At 41.1% G+C, this 21,265-nt stretch overlaps 1 protein-coding gene across 1 annotated transcript in view; it reads right to left on the reverse strand.

Annotated features, from left to right (window-relative positions):
- PDE1A (phosphodiesterase 1A) overlaps positions 1 to 21,265 on the reverse strand; it is a 299,823-nt gene that overhangs the window by 17,934 nt on the left and 260,624 nt on the right. The window contains exons 12-13 of the mRNA XM_045296276.1: positions 19,186 to 19,306; positions 17,859 to 18,046 (exon numbers count right to left, since the gene is read on the reverse strand). Coding sequence (XP_045152211.1) covers positions 17,859 to 18,046; positions 19,186 to 19,306 — 309 coding nt within the window. The remainder of the gene's footprint in view (positions 1 to 17,858; positions 18,047 to 19,185; positions 19,307 to 21,265) is intronic.

A 21,265-nucleotide genomic window follows, 5' to 3' on the forward strand; every position in this document is an offset into this window, starting at 1 on the left:
AAAAAAAAAAAGATGACAAATAACAAAATCCAAATCCAATGGAGGGAAAGGTATCAGAGCCTAAATTGGGAACACTCAATATGTAGAAGGCAATGGAGGACAGTGGGGACCCAAAATTCATCCACAGAGTAACTATGTGGATTAAGCTTCTGGCAGATCCCCTTTAACTGCAATTGAGAGACTCCAATAGCCTTACCATCAGGCAGAGCTCATTGTCAGTTTAACAGTGGTGGATAGAACTATGATATGGTATGACATACCTGGTCATTTGATCCCCTCTTGACCCATTCTGAATTTGTTCTAGGTCTAAATATTTGTTGCTTGCTTCTCAACAGAGGTTTTCTCTGGCTTACTTTAATATTGTCAGTGGTCTTTTCTTTACACCCACACACGCACGTTATGTTTTTTTGTATGTTTCTGAGTTTGGCGATGGATGTGTAAAGGCAATATTTGATGTAATAGCTTACCGGGGATGCAGGGGTGGGGTTTGAGGGGAATTGGGGAGCAAATAATAAATATGGGAGGGGAGGTTACACTAGAATTGGTTGTGGTGATGTGCATACAACTCTTTTCAAATACAACAGAACTATGGAAATGTATCATATGTGAATTATATCTCAATAAAACTATTGGGGGGGGGAGTGAATGTTGCCTACTTCCAATGAATGTTGTGAACAAAGATTGTATGGGAAAAATTCTGGCCAGAAAGATTAAAAAATGTGGGAAACAGTCAAATTCTTATGGAATCTAGACTTCTGAAGCAAATGAAGCTGGATGAACACTCCCTCCACCCCAAAACGCCAGCCCTGAAGAAATCTTTAAATCTTAACCAACTATCCCCATCCAGTCATCTTCAACCGAACAATAATTCAGCTTAATTAGTGAGAAAGGCTTGCCTTGATTATTGTGCTCTTTTAAAGGATCATCTATGTGATCAAATCAACAACAGCAACTTGAAAACTTAGGTGACATGTGTAGGTGACAGTGAGTTTAGATTAATGATGGTTAACTAATTGGGAGGGGAAAAATCCAGCAACTGAGATGGCACAGCATGTGGATGTGGCTGATGTCACTGAGCTGTACCCAAAGAAGGGCTGAGTTGGTAGATGTCTGTCCTGTATATTTTTCATCAAATAAATATATAAAACCAGATCTTAATAAAAAAAGAACATAGCTAAACTCAAACTGATTCTTGTAGCAAACAGGTCATTCTAAACGTATAAAAAATGGTATCGTAGAGCATTCTTGCAATTGCGGTTTATTTGCACTATAATATAAAATTTCAAATATATCCCTTAGTATTTTTATGTATTATTTTTTAATTACAGAGAAACATTAAATGTTTCCAGGAGGGACAAATGGTAGAACTGATATAACAAACAAAGTAAGTTCATGAAAATCACACTAATTTTATGATGTTTTTTAAAAGGGACCATCCACAAGAGATTTATTGTAGAAGTAACAAGAGCTTTGTTGTAGAAATAATATACAAAATTATTGACTGACCACTCAAAGAAAGTGTCTTGTCATTCAAAGAGAAATGCTACACCCTAACATTTCAACAGGTGTTTGAAACCAGAAATATGTTGATGTTTCCACCAGATGTATCTACTCCTAGAATTTGGAGCTACAATTTATGTGATACATGAAGCCAAATGAACCTTCTGCAATAATGAGATCCCTTTCTCTCACAGGGTCTGGGAAATTTCCAGCAAACAGATTGAAATCTCCACATCCATTGGCCAACTTATCTTCCACTCCACACAAGGATTTACTTAAAAAATAGTGCTTTATTGAAAAGGAAAAATGATGCATTCATAGACTGTTTTCTATATCTGGAAAAAAGCACTTATTATTTAGAAGAACTGTCGTAAGGATGTTGTGAAAAATAAATAGTAACTAGTATCTATAATTAACATCTATAATCATGTTTGAGAAATCATGGTGCTAAAATGATAAAGATAAATGCAATGGACTGTCCCCTTTAATTATATATATATACATACATACATTTATACATACACATCTTTGTTTCCCCTACTGAAATCTTTTGTGTTTTATTAATGATGAATTTGAGATGATTAATTTTTTAATTCAATTCTTATTTTCATTTCTACTTGGATTGTTGGTTAAAAATAATTCAAAGAAGAAAGATAATGTTTTGAAATTGTTGATAGCAACATTGTACATGTCCACTTGGTATAATGGATGTATGAATTGTGATAATATAGGTAAGAGCCCCCAGTAAAAGGATTTATTAATAAAAAAATCATTCAAGGCAAAAGCTTGGCTTCCTAGGGAGGGCAGTGCCTCATATACAGAAGGCACTTAATAAGTTTTCCTTGATTTCTGTTAGCATAGACACTCTCAGAATCTAATGAAAGGTTATCTTGAAGGACTTAGATGTAGTTTATTAAAAAAATAAGATTAGGGAACTTCTAAAAGTTGTGGAAGCATGGATTAACAAGAAACTTTTTTTAGCCCCTTCATATATGAGCATTTGGGTATAGAATTATATAGAGGTTATTATCTGAGATTTATTTAGATAAATGAATAAAAACCTGCTTTGATGATCTCATTTTAATAATATTGAGTCCGAATTGACTGGAGTGAGTTTATGTCATAGCTCCAGCTGTGACATGATTTTCAAGTGAAATTGCACTCTATCATTCCTTAATCTCTTTAAAAAACATAAAGTAAATTATGTAAAATTTTTGTATGTGAACCCATCTAGCTATAATCTTATCTAACACAGTCATATCTTTGAGGCCTTCACGATCAATACTTCAATCAATAATCATGAAAGGGATGCGTCCCACCCTCCTTGATTTCCTTTGTATTTTTTTCCGTGCATATAAATAGAAGAGTAAGTTCAGAAGTATTAGTACAAAATCATAGAAACCTTTGTCAAGTAAAATGATCAAAATGTAAAGCTATCATTAATCAACATATCCTCTTTCTAATGTACACTCCTCAGAAGACAGTGTCTCCACTGTGTAGCCCTTTCCAAGGAATTCAGTGCCCTTTGACCTCTATAGCACAGCATAACAGCAGTTCCGGCATTCTGAAAGCACTCAAATAATGTTCCATGCAATGTTCTTTGAGTTTTAGGAGCAAAAAGAAGTCTAAACGATCAAGATCAGGGCTATAATGAGGATAGGATAGTTTCCCAACCAAACTCTTGTAGCCTTAATGAATGAGCAGGTGCATCGTCTTGATGGGAAAAAACTAAACAAAACAACAAAAAAACTTAGTCCATGAAGTTTTCAATAAAGTTCCATGATTGTCCTGTGTTCTCACTGAAAATCTTCCAAGATTACTCCCTTTCAAACTAAAAAAAAAATTCAACACAACCTGAGTTGACCTCAGTTCCCGAGTTTAACGGGCCTAGCAGATCTCCTCAAATGCCTCTGTTTTGACTGTTTGGTTTTTTTAAAGAGAAAAACAAATATATTATTGATAGGATTTATCTACAGCTACCCACTGACTGTAGAAACACGTGTAAACAGATTCTGTTGGGAATAAGCCCAGACATGTATAAACTGGAATATCACTAGCAATACTTTTTGACTTTCTTTGCACAAGCGCGAGGACTTATGCACACGGGCAGCAAGTATCCCTTAAAATGTCCCAAAGTTTTACTGCTGTTCGGAGTTCCTCTTTGCTTGTGTTCATAGTTTTTTGTCAATAAACAATTTGGGCAAGCCTTCTGCTCAGGAAGAAAGCTTAGAAAATCAAACTAAATCAACCTGTAACAATTAACTCCTAGAACATTACCTAGAGACAATCCAGAATTCATACTATGAATTCAGACATACTATGTAAATCTCAGTTCTTGCAAAGATAAATTTTGTAAACATGGACAAATTATTTAGGTTCTCTGAGCTGAAACTTGATCAGACTAACTCTTTTTCTTGTAAACTGCTATTATAAATATTTGTATAAGTGACCAAGTGGTGAATGAAGAAATTATGCAAAATTTCACTTCCAAATGCATAATTTGAAAATTATTTAAAATACTGTTTTAAAAGGAAAAATTTCCCTGGGTTAAAAATCCCATTTGAAAGCTTACTGAATAGATGGTGCTAAAAGAAGACAGAAGTACATTTCATGATGCACTTCCTCTAGTCTTTGGGATTAGGTTTCACAAGAAATTGGCTCCTCTTTCTTGCATAAACTCCTGCCATGTTGCGAAGCTAGTCTCTGTGTATTGTGTGAAACTGTGCAAAGGAATGAGAATGGTAGACTTGCTCTAATATATGTATAAGATTATGATTTTGAGTCACTTATTGGCTTCCCTCAACCTCAGTTTATACATTCGTAAATGGTGATCATTCTTGCCCAAATTATAGGCCTATTTGGTTATGATCAAGTAAGGTAATGACTGCAGAACCCAGCTTGCTGCCTGGCACTTGGCCTGTACTCAGTAAAATATGAATCTGCCTAGGGTTTGGCACCAACTGCAACAGAAGTGCGACAATCACTTACCATGCGTAATATGCAGTATTGCACTTTGAGGTATTTCAAATGTAGGATTCAACAAACAGAATTTAATTAATGAACTATACTAATCAGTTAAAATATAACAGTAATCAAAATGTAAACTTAACATTCTTGTGATTGAAGATTGATTCAAAATTCCAAAGCTTCTTGGAATATTTTCATATATCTTTCCCTTCTTTCTCATGGAAATAAGTCTAGCTTTATGTGTTTATTTTTATTTAGGCAATGTCGTAAGACCTATAGATTTTTGTGTGCCTTTTAATTCTTAATGAAAAATTCAATGAGCTCTGCTCACAATACAGGGTCTTAAATAAACTGCTTGTCTACTATCTTACTACACGTTCAATGCTCTTTCAAATAAAGAATAACAATGTTTAAAAATAACACATCTGTCATTGCTGGGTGTCATTGATCATTACAATTCACAGTGATCCTGTGTCCCAGAGTACAAAGTGCCATCCAGTTCGGCACCATCACCACAACCACTGGAAAGGCTGAGCCCATGTGAACCCATTTCATTGAGAACCAACATCTAGTCTCTCTAGAAACAAGCTCAACATGAAATGAAATCTTGCCATCCTTAGTTCTAATTCCTTGTAACTTATTAGTAATTCCTATGATGATTTCTGACTGAATACAGAGGTAGATTAAATCTGCACAGAGAAGAAAATAGATATATCTTAGAATGCAAAGGAGCTAAAGTATCTATAGAAAGCCTAGTTAAATTTAAAATAATATCCAAACAATGATACGCCTACACCATCTATATTCAACAGCAAAACATCTTTCCACCACTGTCGTCCCCCATCACTCCCTTCTCTAGCTCCCAACTGCTTTTTGTTTCTTAGCCCAGGGAGTTCAGGGGTCACATACAAAACCTTGAGGTATAAATAATAATGGAAAGTAAGATTAGAGAAAATGACTCCATTTCAGGTGTTAGAAGAAATGACATCGAGTAAGAAGAAGGTTTGGGGGAAACAGCCTCCTCGGTTAATTTTACTAATTACCTTTATCTGTTGACTTTTCCAGGTCTTCGAGCTAACAACAGCAACAACAAAAAAGGTGAATAACATATGTTCATTGTATGGACTCACAGCTAAACTCAGATTTCCTTTCGCAGAAGGGTTATGAGTGGGCTGTGAAACACAAGGTCGGCAGTTTGAAAACACCAGCCGCTACTCAGGAGAAAGCCGAAGCGTTCTACTTCCTTAAACAGCAGTGGTTTCAGAAACTCACAGGGGCAGTGCTACCCTGGGCTTCAGCATCACTAGACGTTGCCATGGACTTAATGGCCTTGATTGAGTTTTCCCGTAGCATGGAAAAGATACTCATCCAATTCAGCACCTGCCTGGTTCTGAGCCAGAAGCCACTAGAACTCCCTACATTCAGCTATTGAAGAAATAAATAAATAGGCCTTTATTTTGTATAAGGAGACCTTGATCAATATTTTTGGAATGACTTCCTTGGTGGCTTCTCAGCTTGTTGTCAGGGATTTTGTATGTGCAACACACTGATGTGTGACATCTCCTACAGGGATTCTCACTGTATGCCTTGCAATGTCCTGTGTTTTTAACCTAGCCCAGTCTCCCAGGATGGAACGGGCCACTATAGTGACTGTGTTTAGCTCGTCTTGACCATGAGCTGATAAACTCTAGTTTTCCTTCTCTTCAGTGTCTTACTTCATGGATATAAGTGCATGAAAATACCTTGCTTTGACTTAGCTCTGTGAACTGGAGATAAGCCATATTAAAACAAAACCTCCCAGTGAATTCCCACTCACCTTGGGTCCATACAACCCTACACCTACCGGCCTGTGATTTCCCTGCCTCCTGCTTTACCTTTTGGCCTCACGGGCCTGTAGCTACCTACACGCGTGTGAAGAGGGCCCAGCTAGCATCGCATCTATGCGCTTGAGTTGGATTGGCCTGGGATGGCCACGTGATATCAACTTACATCTTTACATAAAGTTCTTCGTAGACAAATATGAGTATCACTGGTTTTGTTTTCCTGGATAACCCATCCAAATACATGCCCTGTGGGTCGGGTCGGAATTTAAGGCCCGAGCGCAGAGTGGCTCAGTCTTACTTCCAGATGAGTTCATGGGCATAGAGGCCAGTTTCCCCCATAGAATTGAAAAAAAAAAAAGTGGATAAAAGTTAGAATAGAATTTCATTATTTCATTGTTACAAAGTATTATGCTTCTATATAGGCCACATTAACATATACAATAGATACAAATTTAATAATAACTTGAGAAATAGATTACTAGCTAAATGGGTTTGCAAACTTTCATACAGTGGAATAAGTTGTTCAATATATTGACATTTCTAACAGTATGATGAGTATGATCCTAGCATGTACTTAAATAAATGTGTCAATAAATATATTTCATTCATTGAAAAAAAAGTTGGAATGTTAACTGAATTACTCTTTACTGTTCTAGTGGCAAAGGGGAGATGGGCAGTCTAATGTTACTCAGAGAAACTGCGGAAGTCAGTGAGGAAGAATGTGACGCTCCAGCTTTTGTTTCCAAAGTCCCTTAAGTTAAATCATGTGAGTCGATGACAGGAAGCCCATCATTTTTGCCCTGTTATGCAGTGCTAAAATATTAAGATTGGCTTTTATGGAAATTAAAATGAAATCATAACAAGTCTCAAGATTGCCCTAAACCTTACCATAGAGAGGTTTACTTTTTTATCAAATACACATATTTCTAGTATCAAAAATGCCTCCCACATTCCTGCTTAGTTTCCCCCTGAAACAGATACACTCTTATAGCATCATTAACCAGACTGATAAACCTCAAAGGATTAAAATTTTTGTATTCAATTTATATAACATGATCCAGGTAATTGGTTTTATGACTTTTTCCTTGCCAAGTGGTATAAAATAACTGACATATTAATTGGATAATATTATTTTAAATAAAGAGTCCATTTAACAATTACACTTAATTTTTAATTTCTCTCCTAAAACAACCACAAAGGCTTATTGATTTGATAAAATTGTGAACTACTATTCACTGGTCTGGTTTTGTCAGGCCATTCTGGCAAGTAAACACAATATTTTATACCATGGTACCCTGAAACAAAAATATAAATCTTTAACCCTAGGGCCACCATCAATGGAGGGACAGCAATTCTTAGAGAAATACTTTTTCAAGCTGTCCCTTCCTTCTCCTACGTCCAGATCATATTTAAAGCTGCTTTACCCCATGCACATGGAGATAAGATTTGTTAGTTTGCTGAAGCAAGGAGTCAGGAACAGGGAACATTCATTGGAGGAGGGACACGCTCGATCCCTTCCTGCTCCAGTGGCCACTTTCCCACATGGAATTAAAAAACAAACACAGTTGCTTTACTGTAAATTCTGATTCCTGGAAACTGCACAGGTGTCAGAGTAGAGTGATTTCCCCTAGGGTTTTTGAGATCCTATTTTTCAGAGGTAGACCTCCAGGCCTTTCCTCTGAGGGGCTCTGGTGAACCCTCTGCCTTTTGGTTCTCAGCTGAGAATCTCTTGGGAGACAAAGGCAGAAAATCCACTTCCAGAAATTCAGCCTTGAAACCCCTATGAAGCATCGTGATACTCTGAGAAACACAAGTGGGATTTGACGCAAAGGCAACTTTTTAAAAGTTTTTATTTTATGGAATGAAAAGGAAAATGGTTGGGAAAAGTTGGAAGATACAGAAGAATTCGATGATTATAGTTCTATAGGACTCTGCCTTCAACACGCTGGGTTTTTTCCAAGAGGGAGAAAGTAGGAAAATATCCCGAGGTAAATTTAGGGATTCAAGAACAGAAGAGACCTCACTCTGAGCGTGTAAGGGGTGACAGACAAATGGACAGTCCCAGTCTCCAAGGAAGAGCGTAACCCCACGGCTCTGGAGTAGATATCAACTCAAGGCAACCCTCTGAGAACCGAAGAGAAGTGCTTCACCAGGTTTCCAAGGCTTTAATCTTTAAGGAAGCGGACTGCACATCTTTCTCTCACAGAGTGGCTCAAATTGCCAGCTTTTGGGTTAGTTATCGAATGCTTAGCCATTGCACCACGAGGCCTCCTTAAAGAAGGGTAGAAGTACCTTTATGAAATTTCAAGGCAAGAACCTGAGAGAGACCTACAGTTTTCTGCCAAGTTCAGGGTGGGGTTGATGGCTCCTTATGATGTAAATGAGGAGCCTTTTCTCTGCCTTTGAGAAGTGTTAGGAGTAAAGGAGAGAGAAGGAGAATGCGCCTTGTGGGGAGAGCAGAGTTTTGGTGCTTGTTACTATAGAAACAAGAGGTCAGGTGTCAGTGAGGAGGCACTAACAGTCAGAAGCAGATGGATAGCTCCGAGATCCCAGTGGGGCCAGAGGTGAAGCAAGGAGCAGATGCCCAGACCAAATGCATGTCATATTAGTCCCCTGAGATGTGATGCCATTTAAACAAGAAAAAAAGACAGGTTAGCCAGCCGAGCCTGATCCTTAACCTGATCCAGTTAAAACATGTGAGTGGCAAGCTTGTGTTTTCTTCAAAACAGGCAAGATTGGGACTTCAGAGAGAAAGTGTTGGGTCATAGAAAAATAATGGAAGTTACATAATTTGTGTATGTGACCTGTGGGCTAAGATATTGCTAGGTGATATTTGAGTTAAAAGAACAATAGCTACCCAGAAGCAACAAAGCCCACATGGAAGCAGCACACCAACATGTGTGATCATGAAGGGCCAAAGGGACCAGCCTTTAAACACCAAAGGCAGGGAGAAAAGTCATATCCTTGTCAATGAGGGTGGTGCGCGATGGAGACCCAATGTCCATCTCCAGACAACTGGACATACCTTGCAGAGCGGTAGTGGGGAGATGAGTCACTTAGGGTACAGTATAGCAACAATGAAGCTCACAATCTTCCTCTAGTTCTTAAACGCTTCCTCCCCCCAACTACCAGGACCCCAGTTTCGCCTTGCAGACCTGGTTAGACCAGATGATGCACAGCGGTACAGAGGGGAATTGGAAGCGCAGGGAATGTAGGACGGAAGAAACTCTCAGGACTGGGGGTGAAGGGGGCGATATCAGGAGGGAAAGGGGAGGTAGTAAGGGGGAATGGATCACAGGGAGCCACATATGGCCTCCTCTCTGGGGGACGGGCGCAGCGGGGTGGGTGAGGGGAGGCGCCGGACAGTGTAATATAAGATACAATAATAATTTATAAATTATTAAGGGTGCATGGGGGAAAGGGGAGGGGAGGGGGGGGAAAATTTAAAAAAAAAGGAAAATGAGTGGATTCCGGGAACCCAAGAGGCAAGAAAATTTTGGGAATGATGAGGGCAACAAATGTATAGATGTGCTTTACACAATTGATCTATGTATTGTGACGAATTGTATGAGCCCCAATAAATTGATAAAAAAAAAAAAAAGAACAATAGCTATTTGTGCCACCATGGACACAACACCAACAACAAACAATCCCATGGTGTGCAGTTAAACGCAAATCGCAGAGGACTATATACTGCATGATTTAATTTATATCATGCTTTAAGGATATGTAAAACTAAACCATGTATTGTTTCATTATTTAAAGGTACAACAAGAAGAGTAATAGTAAAAAAAGAATCATCACAAAATTCAGGGTAATAATAGATTTGTGGGAAGAGGAGGGAAATACGTGAATAAAGAAGGATATAATGAGACTTTACAGGAAATGGCAGTGTCATATTTCTTGATCTTCCTCCCCACCCTCCACACCCTCTCTCTTTTCTTTCTTTTTTGTCCTTCCTGTTCCTTTTTCGCCTTCTCTCCTTCTTTGGATGTAGGACCATTGTGTGAGGTCCTACTTTGTGCTAAGAACTCTTCTTGAAGCTTGGCTACATCAGTGATCAAAACAAACATCTTTATTCTCATGAACCTTGTTTCAGATTGAGGAGTTGGGAAACATACAATAAAAAGCATGTATCATTGTATCATAAATCCATTGCTTATAGACTACAAGTGGGAGGAGAAATCAGAGTAGGGGAAGAAGGAGGGCAAAGGGGAATGGTAAGGTGCAATTTGAAATGTTATCCTCGGTTACCAGGGAGTCCTCATCCTTAAGGTGATAAATGAAGGTAGACCAAAAAATAGTTGAGACTAACTAATAGAAATTTCTGCCTTGAGCATTATGCACCTTTAAGAAGTGTCTATATTGGATCAAATGGACAATCCCAGCTGGAACAATTAGATAGGCAACTTAAGGGGCAGTAAGTTCATGGCCCAGCAAGGTCACTAGGAGGCATAAATGACTCCCTGGGCAGGAGTCAAGGAAAATAAGCCCATGCAGTAAGACGTGTTTGAGCTCCATTCCAGACTGATGCTCAGGATGTGGGATTTCCATGAACATCATTAGCTTTTCTCTAGTAGTCGCTGGCCTTCTCAAAATGGGAATGAAGGAACAGCTGGGCTTGATTCCATTTCCACTGCAATCGTAGTAGGTTTAGTAGAACTGGTTCTCTTTGGAATCCACTATCTAAAGATGAGTCAAACCACTCAGGTATCTTCCAAAGATAATAGTTTGCCCTTGCTGGAGAACTGAGACTCATGTTACCATTCAGTGCTTCTTTAACAGTTTCAGCCATGAATCTAAATCTCCTCCTCTTTCTCAGCCCCAGACCAAACGGAGCTGTGAGATAGAATAACAGGCCACTAGAGAAAACTCTCTAAATTTATATGACTCTTTAGAAACTAAGAATTTCTTTCTCAAGCATGATCATTTGTACTGTTGTTTATAGAGTTGTTATGAATCAAATTTGACCTGATGAGTCTGTAGAGTTTTATTATCCTACTCACCACTAGTATAGGCGAATATACTCCTTCTCAAAGTTTTTACTTCTGGACCTAAAAAGTCAGCCTGGACTGTATGTGGAGATTGATCCAGGTGACATGAGAATGCCTGTCTATTTTATCAACAAACTGATTCAGGCAAGGATCATTGCTGTGATTTTTAGGTGCCACCAAGTCTATTGTGACGCATAGCAACCCTATGGACAACGGAAGGACATACTGCCCACTCATTTCTGTGCCACCCTCACAATCATTTTTATACTCGAACCCATTGTTTCCATCACTGGTTCAATCCATCTTTTTGATGATTTGAGAATGCCTCTAGTGGATCATGATTGATGATAGATAGATAGATAGATAGATAGATAAATAGATAGATAGAAAACATTGTAAAGAATAGGAACTCTAGAACATTTAATTGTGCTCATGTAGAACCTGTACATAGACCAAGGACAACGATTTGATCAGAACTAAAGGATACTGTGTAGTTTAAAATCAGTAAAGGCGTGTATCAAGACTTTATCCTTTCACCATATTTATCCCATCAGCAGGCTGAACAAATAACCTGAGCTGAACTCTGAAAATAAGATAGCAACATCAGGACCAGAGGAAAAGCTTATCCGAGTCATCACATTGTTGAAGCTAAGAAAGGTTACGTGTCTGGCTGAGATTTTGTACATAGAAAACAGACGAGGAGGGTCACTCTGCACCATTCCCCTTGCCTGCCTCCCTAGAAGGAAAGCGTTTACACTGAACAAAGACTTAACTATTGGACAGTGCTGATCGAACAACAAGGGCACTTTTCTCTCTCTAAACAAAAAAAGTAAACAGTTTGGGGTGGAGGGAATTTTATATTTCCGCCCCCCTAAAAGTTCCAAAAAGAACTGTTTCTAGATCTTCAGCAGATGGTTCATTGAATGAAGACACTCTCCTCCCATCACATCTTATCCAGCTGCTGACACGGGAGTTTCGTAGCCTGAGGCCTAGGGGTCTTTCCATGGATCTAGGATTACTGGGAAGCTTTATCAATACCTATGAAATATAGTTACTGGGCCAATATGATTGTGACCAAATGCCTGTGGTTCTGCTAAGAGCCCAAATGCTTAATTGATTTTCCAAAGCTCTAAACATCATATGCCTTATTCTCAATGTAGTTCTAATGTATACTTAAATACTGGGAATGATGACAATTAAGAATCACAATCATAATATCTCTGACAGACTGACTTTAAAATTGGCGACAAAGGTATATTTTTGTAGCAGATTACATTTTCTTCTATTTAATTATGAAATGTAATTATGAAAAATTCTAGGCATACAAATTATTTGGAAGCCTGTATATAATGCCCATATCCATGTAACAATAGTTGTAAATTTAATGTCTGTGTGTCTACCATCCAATCTGAGAAATAAAATATTACTGTTAATCAATACAAGCTCTATCTTTCCCCTGGGCCATCTGAATGCCACTCTTCTGTCCTGTCACATGAGTATTGCAGAACTTAATGTTTCACCATTCGCTGCCCTGGAGTCAATTCTGACTCATAGGGACCCGGAATCTTTAACTCAGTAAGGGAGTGGAAAGTCTCACCTTTCTCCCATGGAATGGCTGTTGGTTTCAAACTGCCGACCGTGTGGTTAGAAGCCCCACACCTAACCCACTGTGCTACCAGGATGCCTACAGAGTAACTAAGAGTCAGAATCAACTCAATGGCAGTGTTTTCTATTTGTGTGTGTGTGTGTGTGTGTGTGTGTGTGTGTGTGCCTTTTTTAAGGCTTCCAAACTTTTATGGATTCTTTCTTCCTACATTTAGCATCTTCTCCATATTGTGCCATTTATCCCTGTTGATGACTTTCAATCGTTTGTGTTGTTCCATGTCAACACATCAGTTTATGGCCCCATTTTTACTGCTGCTTGCATTGAGCGTGTGTATGGATTCTGATATGCGTCAAACTGCGGTGAAAGATTTATACAGTGAAATCTGTCAGAGCCAGAGCATGTCATGGCTTAGACTCTAAAGCTTGTCCACCTTTGGTAGGATGTAGTTTTACTACTTTTCTTTATAATTGGGGAAATTTTGAATTTTCCTTCTCTGACAAGTATCTGACAAATAATCTTATTGCTGTCAAGTTCATTCAGAACCACAGGAACCTGTATCAGGGTTTCTAGATCGTAAACCTTTATGCCAGCAGACAGCCTTACCTTTCTCCTCAGTAGAAACCGGTGTGTTTGAGCCCTGACCTTGTGGTAAGCAGGCCAACTCTTAATCCACTGTCTCACCAGAGCTCTGAAGCTTCTAGGTTGTAGTGTACACATCTCTTGTTGTTAGGCGCCATCGAGGTGGCTAAAACCTACAGAGACCCTGTGCACAACAGAATGAAACACTGCCCGGTCCTGCGCCATCCTTACAATTGTTCCCACGCCTGAGCACATCGCCGCTGCCACTGTGTTCGTCCATCTCATCAAGAGCCTTCCTCCTTTTTGCTGCGCCTGTACTTTACCCAACACGATGGTCTTCTTTCCTGACAATCTGTCCAAAGTATGTAAGGCAGAATCTTGACATCTTTGTCTCTAAGGAGCAGCCTGGCCTTACTTCTGGCAATACAGATTAGTTTGTCCTTTTAGCACTCTATGGTACTTTCAATATTGTTCTGCAGCACCACAATTCAAATGCACCTGTTCTCCTTCAAATTCTTATTCAATGTCCAACTTCCACATGCATATGAGGCAAGGGAGAATACTATGGATTGGGGCAGGCACACCTTAGTTCTCAAAGTAACACCCTTGCTCTAAATACTCTCACGAGGTGAATATGTGCAGCATTTTCCCTGAAAATAAGACAGTGTCTTATATTAATTTTTGCTCCCAAAGATTTTCAGGGGATGTCTTATTTTTCCATGAAGAAGAATTTTTTTCAGGGGATGTCTTATTTTTCCATGAAGAAGAATATGGTACACATTTATTGTTTATTGTTTTATTAAAAGAGACCTCACACTTCCTGTCTGCTCCGGCTGTGCTGCAGCCAACAGTGAGCTGCGAAATGGGGCGTCTGCCACTACGGTCCAGAGTCCAGAGTTACAGTAGCTTCAATGGGCCTTATTTTTGGGGAGGTCTTATTTTTGGTGGGTGCCTTATATTTCAGCAAGAGGCAACACAGTAAGCAGGTCTTATTTTCGGGGGATGTCTTACTTTTGGGGAAACAGGGTACTCAGCTCCTTGACTTCATCCTTTCTTCCATTTGCTTTAGCTACTCTATGGTTAATAATAAATTTAAGAGTCTCTTCTGACATCATTTATATATATTTTTCTTTCCTGTCTTTTTAATGACTTTTTGCTTTCACCATGAATGATGATCTTGATGTCCTCCCACAGCTCATCACTCTTCTGTTATTAGTGTTCAATGTCTGTCTTTGAAATGTTCTTGAAGTTCGGGTGGGATGGACACAAGGTCATATTTTGGCTCCGGTCGACTTATTTAAATTTCTTCAGCTCCCTCTTGAACTTGGATATGAGCAATTGATGATCTGTTCCACAATTGGTCCCTGGTCTGGTTTTAGCTGCTGATAGTGAGCTTCTCCATTGTGTCTTCCCACAGATGTAGTCAATTTGATTCCTGAATATTCCATCTGGAGAAGGACACATGCATAGTTGCTTTTTGTGCTGTTGACTAAAGGTGTTTGCTATGAACAACTCCTTGGTTTTGTGAAGTCTATCATGCAGTCTCCAGTTCCATGTCTATCACCAAGTCCACTTTTCCACCTACTGTTCCTTCCAAGTTGCATTCCAATCACCAATAACTACTAATGCATCCGGACGGCATGTTTGATCCATTTCTGACTGAAGTCTTTGTAGAATTCTTCAATTTTTTTCATCACTAGATTCTGTGGTTGGTGCATAAAGTAAAATGATAGTTGTATCTGATATATTTGATATATGTATACATGATATATTTATATATATTTGATATAAGATATATTTGATATACATCAAATATGATACCTCTGGTACATGTATTGATTAGACTTCCTTCAAGGTGGACAGATATGATCCAATCACAATTAGCAGAATAGGATAGCCAGAACCCACCACTTGTCTGTAGGTTTGCCATACTGCGGTGGCTTGTGTGTTGCTGTGATGCTGGAAGCTATGTCCCTGATATTTTGAATGCCAGCAGGGTCACCCAAAGTGCACAGGCTTAAGTGCAGCTTCCAGACTAAAAAAAGACAACCAAGAAGGACTTAGTTCCCCACGTCAGAGGAAGAAGCTGCTGAAAACTTACGCACAACTTCAAAGCACTGCAAGTACTGAAAACCTAACCAAAGGAAGCAGAACGTTTTCAGAGCTACTGCCAGCCGATGGGCCTGTCGGCTCCAAGGGCACTGGCAATGGGACTGGAGAGGAGCTGGCTCCTTGGAGAGGAGCTGACCATGGTGACATGAGTCTGGGAGAGCCGGTGGGAGTGGAGGCTTTGGGATCTTCCTTTGCTGAGAAACAGCTACAGAACTCTGCCAATGATCAGAATTTGGAATGTGCAAAGTATGAATTTAGGAAGTGGTCAAACATGAAATGGAACACATGAAGATTGATATCCTATGCATTAGTGAGCTGAAATGGACTAGGATTGGCCATTTTGAATCAGAAAATCATGTGATTTGCTATGCCGGGAATAACTCAATCAAGAGGAATGTCATGCCGACTCTTAGCAACATATAGGACAGGTTAGACCTGCCCTTGGGAGTTTCCAAGACATAGCTCTTTACAGGAATAAAAACCTCTGTTTTATTCCCTGGGAGAGGCTAGAGGCATAGAACACTTGACCTTGTGGTTTGCGGCCCCATGTATAACCACAATGGCACCAGGCAGGGCTCCTAATGTATCTACACAGTCAATAAAAACACAACAAAACACAGTCTCACTGCCATGTAGCTTCACAGAAACTCTTCAGGGCAGAGCCTCACTGCCCCTTTGGGTTTCTCAGACGTTATATCTTCATGGGAGCAGACATCCTGGTCTTTCTGCTACATAGCGACTGCTGAGTTCGAACTGCTGACTTTGCGTTCAGCAGCTCGATGTGTAGCACAATCAATAGGACTCCCTTTTATATTTTATACCCCAGATCTGATCTATAAACGCATCAGCTCTACTTTAGAATATAGCTTAAATTTAGTATCTATATCCCCGCCCCTGCCCCCCAGCCTACTCCTGCTCCATTCATACATACCAGTTCAGGCCACCACTTTTATCCAGCGTTTATATACTTCTCTCTTCTTTCACCCCTACTACACGGTCTCACTTCTCATTGTCTGTCTACTGCATGACGAACAATTGTCTTATGTTGGCCTCCTTGTTTCCATCTTCATTGCCAAAAACAAAAGAGTAACTTCATTTCTGTACCCAGAGTAATCCTTTGAACACTCGGTTCAAATAATTTCACTTGTATCCTCAAACCCTACTGTAGCATTTTACCTAATAGCAACAACGACAGTATGGCACCACGTGACTCATTCTCACTGCCTGCGTGCACCGGCTGGACCGATTTCCCCCAGCCTCAGTGCCCTCCTTGTTATTTCTCATGTGTGTGCCCCCAGATACGTAAGCAGCCAACCCCAGAATTTTTGCTGGTGATTTCCTCAATGTGCGGACGTCATATAGCTGTTCTCTCCCTCAATTTCCTTATCTGGAAAATGGGAAAGGATCATTGCCTATGCTTCCCAAGGTCCAAGGAAGAATGAAGCTAAATGAGTGATTGAGTGCTGTGTGTGTCAAATTAGACCTCCAAAGTTGAGACCTGCCGACCGAGAGGGAGTAAGCTCTGCAGAGATATGGAGGAAAATCCCGTCAGAACGACACCCTCCCCCCTCTGTATTCCAAGAAGCTGCTGTCAGAACGACCCCCTCCCCCCTCTGTATTCCAAGAAGCTGCCGTAGGTGCAGGGATTGCAGGGAAGGAGGCGCAGGAGGAGGAGGGAGGAGGAAGCTAAGGACTCTTCTCACGCCACAACGGACGGATGGAGGAGTGGGACCCAGCAGAGACGTCAGAAACAGATCTAACTAGAGTCCTATGGGATTTTTTTTTTAGTGGTCAGATGCAAATGATTTCTGCAAATCCTGAGTGAAACCGCCTGTCGAGTATGTAACACAGCAAACTGAAAGACGAACGATCCCGCGGCAGAGTCTATCGCACGGAAGGGCTGTGTTCTCAGTGCAACGCAAAGCCCCAGCCAAGGCGAATCACCAAGGCCGGCCAACGGAGCCGAATGCACTGGGTCCCAGTTTGTCTTGTCCCGTTGTCCTTAGTAGCACGTCCCCACCGCCCCCGGCACGGCCTCTGCAGCCAAGAGGGCACGGCCTGGACAGCAGTCTTTTAGAAGTCACGCCACCCTTCTCCTGCCCTGGACGAGTCCCAATAGAGCCAACGCTCCGGAGCGTAAAGAACACCTGTCCTTTACACCTGCTGTGATGGGGAGTAGCATAAAGGACACCTGTCCTTTACACCTGCTGTGACCCGGGATCCAAACATGCACGCGAAGAGAAGCAAAGGCCAAGAGGCGGCAGTCCCGCCGCCTACCTTGGGCCGCCAGCTCCTTCCAGCGCTCCTTGTTCTGCTGAATGATGTCCACCAGGTTGCGCTTGAAGCGCTTCAGGTCCACGGCGGCCAGGGAGGAGTCCAAGGAGGAAGATCCGTCGTTCACGCTGCTTTTCACATGGGCTGTTTTCCTCGGGTCCGCCACTTTCGTCTCCCCCTTGGGACTTGCACTAACAACAACAGCAACAAAACAAACCAAGTGGAAAACCACGGAGATTGGGACACAGTAGAAGAGGGCAGAATGGGGACAAGACTGGTGGCACAACGCCTGAGACGTCAGTCAGCCTGACGCTGAGCTGCGGCCCCCCCTGGGCCCTCCTCACATGGCAGTGATCCTGCTCGGGGCTCCCCGGAAGTCCTTTCCTCCCCGGGCAGCATCCGGAGGGGCTCTCTCAGCTAGCACATCCCCTGTTCCCTCAACGGCACCCTTTATGGAGTCTCAGGTGGTGCCGCTGCACAACCAGACTGGCGACCAGGTAGCATTGTTCTGCAAGTGGGCGTTTTCAACGATGCTACCTATGCTTCACCAAATTGAGCAATGCAGATACTCCGTTTGAAATACGGTGTTATTCTGTGTCTATTGGGCTCCACTACTATATATTGTATTCATTTGTTGGATTCTCTTGCATTGCTAAGAGGCTGACTTAGATACAGGTCTTACTTGAAGGACAAGTGGTTCTGAATTGGTTAGTTTTTTACAACATAACAGATATGTTACTATAGCCAGGACACAAAACAAAACGGGTCAATTAAAATGAAATTAATTTTATTTTCCTCAGTACTAAATGCCACTTCAGCGCCTTAACACTTTGGTGTTTTGGGTGGTGGCTGTTAGGTGCTGTTCGGGCAGCTCTGAATCTTAGGGACCCTACTACTACAGGATGGGACACTGCCCGATCTCGTGCTGACCTCACCATTGGTCAAAAACTCACTCTCTTAGAGTCCATTCTGCCCCATGACTGACCCTCTAGGGCAGAGTAAAACTACTCCTATGGGTTTCCAGGGCTATACATTTTTTTCCGTGGGAGCAGAAAGCCTCATCTTTCTGTCGAAGATCAGCTGGTGGGTTTGAACTGATAACCTTGCTGCTAGCAGCTCAACTCAGTAATCCACTATGCCACGCACAGAATTCTATTTGGTAGTGGGTAATTTTCAGAGGTAGCTGCAATGTAATATGTGGCCACTAGATGGCAATACTATTTAATAGTTCTCTAAGAATACGCTGCCAAGATGGAAGAAATTATAAAAATAATAGAGAAAAGGTTATTAAACATCTCGAAGGGAAAATAATGACCGAAAAATATCAAACCTGATATCTCTAAAGGAAGAGTTTTCGGCTTTTGAGGCTTCCTCTATAAGAGGAATAACAATTTTCTCTGTTGAGTCCGTCAGGAGAGAAAACGTTGGCTCGACTATGAAATCAATGAAACCTACAAAAGGAGGAGAAAAAAAATTCAAATGGTGTGAATTCCAGTCATAGTGAAGAGACTGATGCTTCTGGGAGAGCAAGTACCAACCTACCCCTTGATTGATGATATATTAAATAACACAATCTTTAGAAATGTTGCAAAACAATCTTCAAGCATGTCTTTGTCATTTCCTATCCAGCCATCTGTGCATTCTATTCTTGACAACACGCTCAGCTCTCATGAAAGGGAATATACTTTTCCCTGCCAGTGAGGATCGTTCCACTTTCTACAAGGTCTTCCTTGCTTCTGGACGTTCATTGCTGACCACCAACAGAACAGCTTCAGCGCCAAAGAAAGACAGTGAAGTTTTTCTCAAAGAACACAGCCAATCTTTGTCATTTTTTTCCTCTTCCTGTACTAATCAGAGCTTTCTGTCAGTGGGTTAATATTTCCGAATGTTTCAAATTGCTGCTTATTATTCTCTGCATGTAAAGTGTTAGTTTGCAGCGCGTGGGTGCGTTCCATCAAATCAGCAAAGGGAACCGTAACATCTCTGGGAAACAACATTAATCCCAACACTCTGGGCCATCGAGACTGAATAGAAAGTACTCATCCAGATTGAAATGACGCACAGAGAGAAGGGGGATTGGTCCTTCAGGAAGCACTTGCCAGCCACTGTTCAGGGGGAAGGGGAGAAGATAGCCTGTCCCCAAGTTCTGCATACACCGTAACCTCCCCTGGGACCAAATATGGATGGGTGCTTACCATCCAGTGCCTGTCGCCCCAAAAGCCAAAGGGAGTCATGGACTCCCACAGAAATATAGGAAAATGCCTGGAAGGGGGCTTTTTGGGTGATGGTGTATCAGAAAAGGCACAATGGAAGAGCTTCTCATCCACTGGATAAAAGTAATTCAGATTTCAGGTTGCTGGATCAGCCAGAGTATATGTTAAGACATATTTTTAATTAAAAACAAAAAAAGGTGGGGTAGTTTTATGTTATATTTAATGCATGCAAGGCAAGGCAGTATAATTAGCCCCCAGGAAGGTGCTATTTCAAGCTCCAACTGCGGCTTACATGCCTAGGCTGGGTAAGCTGTCACATGGGGCAAGCGGTAGCAAACCTCGGAAACAGAGATCCCTACCAGCCCACCAGGTGAGGTCCTAAACCGGACAGACATCTTCACACCTGCTAACCAATGAAGAACACCTGTGTTAGGTTCTCTAGAAAACTGCTGTTGGCGCTTGCTGATGGCTGCAGAGAGCCACCTGTGGAGGATCACGTAGGTCATGTGAGGGTCCTTTGTGTATGAATCATACCACTGGGTAGTAACAACGCTGCCTTACAGATAACTGTTGTGTACCTTTGAAGGTCGCAGCCTAACAAGAAGATGTTGTAGTAACAATACAATTAGAGATGATAGGAATTAATATGGCGGGGAACAATAGCATTGTATACATTTTCTTCTGTTGGCACATCTGTTCGAATGAACGCACTGCCATCAGGTAGGGGTCGGCTCTATAGGACAGAGTCCCCTAGGACTCTCTATGGGACAGAGGCAAATTGCCCCGCAGGGTTTCTAGGTTGACAATCTTTCTGAAGGCAGACGCCCTCAACATTCTCCCGTGGAGCAGCCGATGGACTCAAACTGTCCACCTTTGAGTCACTAACCACTAACCCACTAACCATACCCCACACCTATTCAGACAATCATTTTTTTTCCTTTTAAAAATATGAAATTAAGTATACTATGCAAACAGAACAGGTATATTAATGTCATCATTGAGTTGTACTCTATCGAGGGGGGGCATTCGGGAGGACTATAATCAGCAACAAAACAACAAAAGCCCCTTGTGCTCAAAGACTGAGGACATGTCCTAGAGCTATTTTATTGGGCTTTTTTAGTGAGACCATGTTTCAATCCCCTTGTCACTTGGCATTCAATCAGGTCAGTCTAAAGGGAGGTGTTCACAGAAGTTACC

The sequence above is a fragment of the Echinops telfairi genome, unplaced genomic scaffold, assembly GCF_000313985.2.
Source record: "Echinops telfairi isolate 266 unplaced genomic scaffold, ASM31398v2 ScPeMD7_3;HRSCAF=10, whole genome shotgun sequence".
In the NCBI taxonomy this organism is placed as follows: Eukaryota; Metazoa; Chordata; class Mammalia; order Afrosoricida; family Tenrecidae; genus Echinops; species Echinops telfairi.